The sequence below is a fragment of the Sesamum indicum genome, linkage group LG11, assembly GCF_000512975.1.
Source record: "Sesamum indicum cultivar Zhongzhi No. 13 linkage group LG11, S_indicum_v1.0, whole genome shotgun sequence".
Classification (NCBI taxonomy): Eukaryota; Viridiplantae; Streptophyta; class Magnoliopsida; order Lamiales; family Pedaliaceae; genus Sesamum; species Sesamum indicum.
The window spans coordinates 11,156,016-11,163,738 of NC_026155.1; the positions used below are offsets into that span (position 1 = coordinate 11,156,016).

The following is a 7,723-nucleotide window of genomic DNA, read 5'->3' on the forward strand; positions in this document are numbered from 1 at the left end:
CTCCAAGCAGCAATAATGTAAGAGTGGTAGAATTTTGCATCCGGTGATTGAAGATGTGTCCCAGCTGCTTCATGCCACCATAATTAACAAAGTGAAAGCAGCTCTCTCTAGCAGAGCACAATAAGCGAGCCACACTCAACCATAGAATTATATTCTTATTCTGAAAATAAATGATAACCAAAATTAACTGTTAAATACATCACTTGATGCAGTATAAATGAGAATTTCAAAGTATAAGAGGAAACTAAAACAATAGAACTGGTCTATGGAACTGTAAAGGATATGCAAACAGCTGCTACAATTTCGCAGACCCTACAGATTCCCTGATACCTGTGAAAGATGTGGATATCCCACGTCTCCAATGCTATTACAGAAATCAAATTGTTGGTGTAAAGAATCCATCAATCCTTTGGAAGTAGGGATGCCTGCCTCAGATTCAAGAAACAAGATTTCTGCTAATGATTCACCAGATGGATAGCCACACTGATTCTGAAGCCTTTTGTAAACGTCAAAAAGATCTTTTCCAGCTTCAGTAAGAGTGTGATCAGCTTCTCCACTACTCATCAATCTATCAATCCCGAGTTGCTTTGGATCAATAGGATTGTGGGGTGAGCAAGGGGTTCCACAGATTGAGGTCACTGATAATAAGGAACTGATTACTGTATCAACTGCTTCTCCAAGATTCTGAGAGTCCAAACTTTTAAAAACAAGTAGCAGAAATTTTCTTAACTCAAGCGGAAGATCCAACATAACAACTGCCTGAGATAATATTTTCAGGGGAGATACAATTTCCTTAATTGTCAGCGTATTGGGATGAAAAGCAGGAGGCAAATCTTCTACCTTTCCTTCAACAGCGCTAACAGTATCTGTCAAAGTGTTATCTAAGTCTACTTCGATGTTAAACTGGCCTAAATCTTCAGCCGTATTCCCATATATGACCATGCTTAGGCTGCGATAGCTACCTCTTACAACCAAATGATTTGTTACTACAGCCTGCAACAATATACAGAATAAGTATGTCTTTCCCAGTGACAAGAATAAAAAAAATCCATAAAATTTCAAGCCTGCAAATAAAAGCAACTTTGACATAATCAGCAGGTATTGCAAGCTAATTAGACCAGTCTGCAATTCTACCCAAACTAACTATAATGAGATATAATTTCATAAGCCATGGATTCCACGAGATGAAATTCTCAAATTATCAAACAAGGTAAAACATAGAGCAGAACTATCACCTACCACAATCAGGTGCATCAGTGAGAAGTTGCTCTTTTAAATGCAAATCGCATGAGACCAGAGGAGTAGGTTTTCTTTGAACAGAGATCTAGATAGACTTTCTGGGATGTATAAGTATTTGCAGGTTATATGATTTGCAGATAGATATATAACAAGAAGGACAATAGGAAACCATGAGCAGGAAAGAACTTATAGCATACAAAAGAAAATTAGGCATAACAACCCATCAAACTATATAACACAATATAACAACATAAAGAAAAAAAAAAAACATCAGCAAAAGGAATGTGAAATTACAATGTAACACAAAGACAATGAACAACTATGAATCTGATTGAGATATTATTTTATGTTACAAAAGCATGTGGAATACGTTACATACCTCAACCTCAAGCACATTAGACGATGACTGAGAATACAAACAAGGCAGGCATAGCCGCCTAAATCTCGCCTCACCTTCACACTGAATGAAAACCTCCAACGCAAATGATGGAGGTGAAGTGGCCCTGAGTGAAAAACAACATGGGTTGCACATTAAAGGACATAACATAACAAAAGGTCACATGACAAATGAAAAAATAATCAGAAAAGAGAGAGAAAGAGAGGGAAAAAAATTGTCCAGTAATTAACTCCAGGCCATATGTTATCGAGTAACATAATTCAGAAGCTCAAATCTGCAACAATATGTTATAACTAATCCAGATAAATTACACACTATGTATATCCACCATACCCCATAAGTTTCACAGCTGGGCAAATTGATGAAGCATTTTGCTCAAGGAACTCACAAGCAGTGATGACTACAGGCTCTGAAAATAACACCTGCAGTGAGGAGCATGACAATTGAGGAACACTTAATGATTTATCCAAAATGTAGATGATGGTAGAGTTAGGAAAATAATCTTATAGAACACCTTTACAGAAAAAAGTAAACAATCATGCATCAGATGTTAATAACAGTGAGTAGTTTCACAGTGTCAACACCATACTAACAGCATAAGCTATGTTCCTTGTAGAAGTGGCCAAATTTTTTATCTTTTCTGGTCAAAGATTAGATGCTAACAGAAGGTGAGAAAGTGATTTCATGAAGGCAAGACAGAATGTAATAGTTTTAAATTTCTCAGTAAATTGATAAAGCAGGTAACAAGAATAGCAAGAATTAGACAAATAAGACCTCACGTGCCATGCCGTGAATAAGAGAGATCCAGAAGCTGAAGTCATGGATATAAGTTAAGCAAAAAGAAGCCAAATCATACCGCAAGCAGTTTCCAATATGTGCCGAGGCACATATATATTCCAAGATGGACATTTAAGTGTAATTATGTAAACCACTTAGACTAACACTAATGCAACTACAACCAAAGATAACTCAAATTTTCATGAGATTCGTGCTCAGGTTAAGTGTGTGAAGCATGTTCAGCAATAGCCAATAGCAAGTACAAAGACGAAGGCCAAGTAAGTTGGCCACTTTCAACCTTCTTAATATCAAATGTGATTCAGTGATAGACTGATTGCAAAAGTTTCAAACCTAAGCAAACCATTAGAGGCAGATGCCAAAACCGAGGTAAAAGGAAAAAAGCTTCATGTAGGTATGGAGAGATAGGCTCAAATAAATCTCAAAACATTGCGGTGATTTTGTCTTTGTAGAAAAAATAAGAGTTTCCATCAGAGTTCACATTGATAAAAATGGGGGTGAGGCGCTTACATGAACTAATAAGATGTTCCCTCAGTTTGTCTCAGATTTCACAGTTACATGAACATGGAGGCCCTTCAAACTGAACATAACAGGGTATCGGGGGCCACAAAGAGGCAATTTAAAAATTGCTGTAGGTGAAATAACTGTGAAAGAAACAAACTATTCCAAACTAACTCCTGAACCTTAACAAATAAGAATATAAACTCCAATGAGATCACAAAAATTAGCATAGAACAGTAATACCTTAAAATCCATCAAGACTAGTTCATTTGATTCTAATAGTAAAGTGACTGGGTATACAGCATGTTGAAAACAATCCTTCCTCTTAACCAAAATTGCCAGACCCACTCTAAAGGTAATTGCGGATGAAGAGTAACTTGGTAGCATGAAATTTATTTTCCATATAATTTTCTGTGACCAAAGAAGAGCGAACACTCTTCGATCGATAAGCATCAGTTTCATGAGCCTTTAGATAATTCTTGCTACTTTTAGTTGAATTTCCATGGTCAGCCATCATCAGCTTCTGGTGATTAAAAATTATCAACAGTATTTTTTTCTCAATGCTCATCAGATAAACCCACTTCGTCACAAGCATAATGTATTTTATGTTAACATCAAATCTAATCCAAACTCTGTACCTAATTACTGACAGAGAAAAGAGAAAATAACAAAACATTCCTACTCCAAAAGATAAAAAAAGGAAAGTAAGATGCCCCGGTGTGAATCCACAAAGAACTCAGAAGGGCTATCAGTAAAGGCACTCCCACGTGTTCATTCACCCTACTCTAAACTAGCATCTACTAATACAGCATTCTACTCATTTATATCAACTGTACTACATTAACAATTCTCTCAGCTCTACTTAACATCTAAAACAAAATTAATATCACACAACTGCTCGGAATTTAATTCCATTAGAATTTTTCAATCCCTTGCACATCATAAATCCTCACTGCACCTATAGCAAGTGAAAAAAACGAATTCATCCAGCAGTAAGCACTGCAACCAAAACATTGCATTCATCAAAACACTCCTTCTAATAGAGGAACAAGAACATACATTTTAATTCCACTACCAGTAAAATAAGTACCAAAATTACACAAAAAAACTTATCAGAGTGCATTAAATTAACAGTTTAGAAAATTTAAACAAAATAGAAATTGGTAGAAATACCTCGTCAACGTATTCATCGAGATGCGGGTGAACGAACGTGTGAGCGTACAGCACACATGGTTCGGGTCGACCCATCGCTGCTTCTGCCCTGACCCGACTTGAGTCGAGCTGAGTGGGCGGGGAGCAAATATCTTAGGGCTTTTGCTCTTTAGTTGCAGAAGAGCAAGGAGGGAAGAAAGGGGGCACTTAATTGAAAATTATTAGTTGGGATGAAATAAATTTGACCGTCTTATTACCATCTAACAAAAGTTCAAACCCGCTCGGAAACGGTTTATAAAGGGCCGTAAAAGGACGAAAGTACCCCGTCTCCGGTTTACCCCTTTGCCGTTGTTGGACTTGCGGCAGTTCTCCTAAATTTTTATGATGTGTATTATTAATAAATTGTTATAATTATGTTACTTTTCTTTTTACAATGTAATAAATTATAATTCTTATTTATCAAAAAATGAATAACAATTCACGTTCACAACAGTTATTTAGGCCCATTGGCTGGTAGGGACTAGGGAGTGGTGTCCAAATAATAAAACATGTATACTTATCAGTCTTTTTATCTATTATACAAGTTTTAAAATATAAGTATGATATTACATATGAATCACATTAAAAACACATTAATTTATATGTATTTTTGTATAATAAATTTCTAAACTTCTTATTTTACTTGTGTGTGTGTTTTATGCAAATTTAGAATATGTTGTATGGACAATACAGAGGTTTTAGAAATATATTTAAATTATAGGTTATGTCAATTTTATCTAGCTATCTTTTTATTGTAGACGAGCGATTTGTGGATATAGGGCTCGTTTGGTTCATGTGATAAGATTAGGCGTGATGTATTGGATAATATGATAAATTAAATGATAATTACAATCTTCTATTATATATTATTTGGCTTGAGGTATTATATGTGTGATATTCCATGAGATAATATAGTATGATGTTTGGTTGAAGGGATTTTAAAGTATGATTAAGTTATTTTTTTATTTTTATATTGGAGTTTGTGAATGATTAAGAAAACACTCTAAATTATTTTTTGAATTAAATTAATTTATGAAATATTTTATTTTCTTCAATACTCATAAGAAACAAAAGTTGTAAATATATATTAAATTTTGTAATTAATCAAAACTTTATTTTTCAAAAGTCCCAAAAAATGAGTAATTGTTTATATTTTATTAGTTAATTATTATAATTTAAAATATAATTTTTAATCATATAAGAAATGAAGAACTCTGATAATTATTTCAAACGAGTTGTCCGGCTGTCAACGTAGGGCCAATAAATAGATGGAAAGAAATAGAGAAAGAGTAATACAAGTTTATAATAATTGGTAGGATTATGTATCCCACTTAAGAGATGAGATTGATCCTTATAAATAAGATCGGACTCGATATTAATACCGGGCTCTAATAATCCAACCAAATATATGATTATGCATGATAAGCAATCTTATTGTGTCTAACCATACCAACCAAACGGACCATAAAGTGTCAAAAAAGTTTAGCTCAAATATATAGCTAATTTTATTCTGTAACAACAAGACAGACCATTTAAAAGGTACTTGAATGGATTTACAAGTTTTTTAAACATGTTGGAAGATACTTGAGACTTTATAAAATATTACAGAGTATTTATAGACTTTTTAAACAAATAGAACTTATAAACCCAGAAAAAATATGCCATGACCTTATAAAATAGTGATAATCACATTGCTCTTTCATGAGGTCCAGTATAATTATACGTATACCCTCTGTGGTTTGAAAAATTATATTCAACATCTATGATGTTTGTTTATCTTTATCCCAGTATAATTATACGTATACCCTCTGTGGTTTGAAAAATTATATTCAACATCTATGATTTTTGTTTATATTTATCAAATACACGTCTGTTAATAATAATTAATGAAATTACTGATGTTAGCGAAAAAAAAAAATATACTCAAACAAATATTTTAGTAACCAAACTATCATTCTACAACATCACATGTTAATGCATGTGATCAGGTATATCTTAATTCTTATAATGGTAGTTTAGTCCATACAGATTTGTTCAACCTGCAATGAGTTAGTAATAAGTTAGAATTGAAGGTAACTATGTATTATCGTTCAATTTTCAGTCAATATCCATAATTTCGGTTAATTTTAACAAATGGGTGGATCTATTTGTTAGATCAAAATAAACGTCAGGACTAATATATATAATTTTTTAAATCATATAAGATTTATATATAATTACATCAAAATTTATAATACAACAGTGTAATTATTCTTATAATTACGTTCATTTTAAAGGACTTTATAATTTATTTTAAAATTTTAATAAACTATTTCCAATATAAAATTTCTACTACTAACAATTTGTAAGTCCCATCACTTTATTTTATCAAAATATTTTATGGTTAATCACATTTCCCACAGAAGAGTTCTAAAATCATATTTAAACCTCTATTGAAAAATTTCATTTATATATGACTTCTATTTAATTATTATTTGGATGAAAATTGTTGATGCCAATAAAAAAGTTATATAATTTTTTATTTTTATCATTCATTTAATATTTTTATACTTATGAATGAGTAAACGTAATATATATAAAGTCGAAATGGTGTAACAATAATAAAATATTATTCGCAAATTATAGTCATTGAATAAAAGTAGCCACTTTTTAATAGAAAAATAATCATTTTTTGTATTTTTCACTTCCTGCAGGTGGGTGAAAATCATTGTTGCATATATTTCTCGAAGGACTATACGAAGTACACGAACAAGACATTTTCAAGAAATATATAACAATGGCGTTAATTCCACTCTATAAATAATAAGTAAAAAAAACATCTAAAAATGACTAGTTTTTTCATTCATCTATGACTACTTTTTATCCAATGACTATAATTTGAGAACAATATTTTATTATAATTCCACCTTTTGACTTTATATATATTACATTTACTTAATTATAAGTATAATGGAATGAAGGGTAAAATTTAAATTTTATAATTTTTTTTGCAAACTCCAACATTTTTCAGCTAAATCATAATGAAATGGGTAAAGTGTAAACGATGATTTTTTTTTAAGGATGTAAGTATAATTCTGAAATTTTTTTGGGGGAAAATATAATTTTATATTTTAAAGCGTATCTAAATATAATTCCTCAATATCTTAAGATAAAATATAAAATTACAAATTTTAAAAGAATATTACAAAATTTATAAATCTCGTAAAAAAAATTAACTTGTGGTTCGTTTGGTTCAAGTGAATGAAAAATGAAAATAAAAGGGGAGAAGGAGGGAAATAATAATAAGTTTCCTTCAATTTGTTTGGAATAATTGGAAGGGGAGTGAATCAAATACTTATACTTATTTTGGTATGAGGAAAACAGATTGAGAAGAAAAAACTATTGTTTATAATTTTATTGAATAACCCTTTATCTTTATTTTATGTTAAATATAAATAAATTAAATATTATACTAATATTATTTTAGTATATAAAAAAATTAAAAATATTATTAATAAAAATATTTATCAAACAAGAATAAAAATATTCATCATTAATTTTGATGCAATAAATTTTTAGCGATTTTGTTATTTTTCTCTAATGATTATGTATGGTATTATA

The 7,723-nt window shown here is 31.1% G+C and overlaps 1 protein-coding gene across 2 annotated transcripts in view; it reads right to left on the minus strand.

The window, feature by feature from the left end:
• The window catches only part of LOC105173993, a gene marked incomplete in the record, with an annotated part of 18,691 nt that extends 14,372 nt beyond the window's left edge, over positions 1–4,319 (minus strand). Inside the window, 5 exon segments of one of the 2 annotated variants that reach the window (XM_011095936.2) lie at positions 1–160; positions 331–993; positions 1,619–1,742; positions 1,970–2,058; positions 4,106–4,319. In XM_011095936.2, coding sequence (XP_011094238.1) covers positions 1–160; positions 331–993; positions 1,619–1,742; positions 1,970–2,058; positions 4,106–4,180 — 1,111 coding nt within the window. 2 annotated transcript variants of the gene reach the window in all.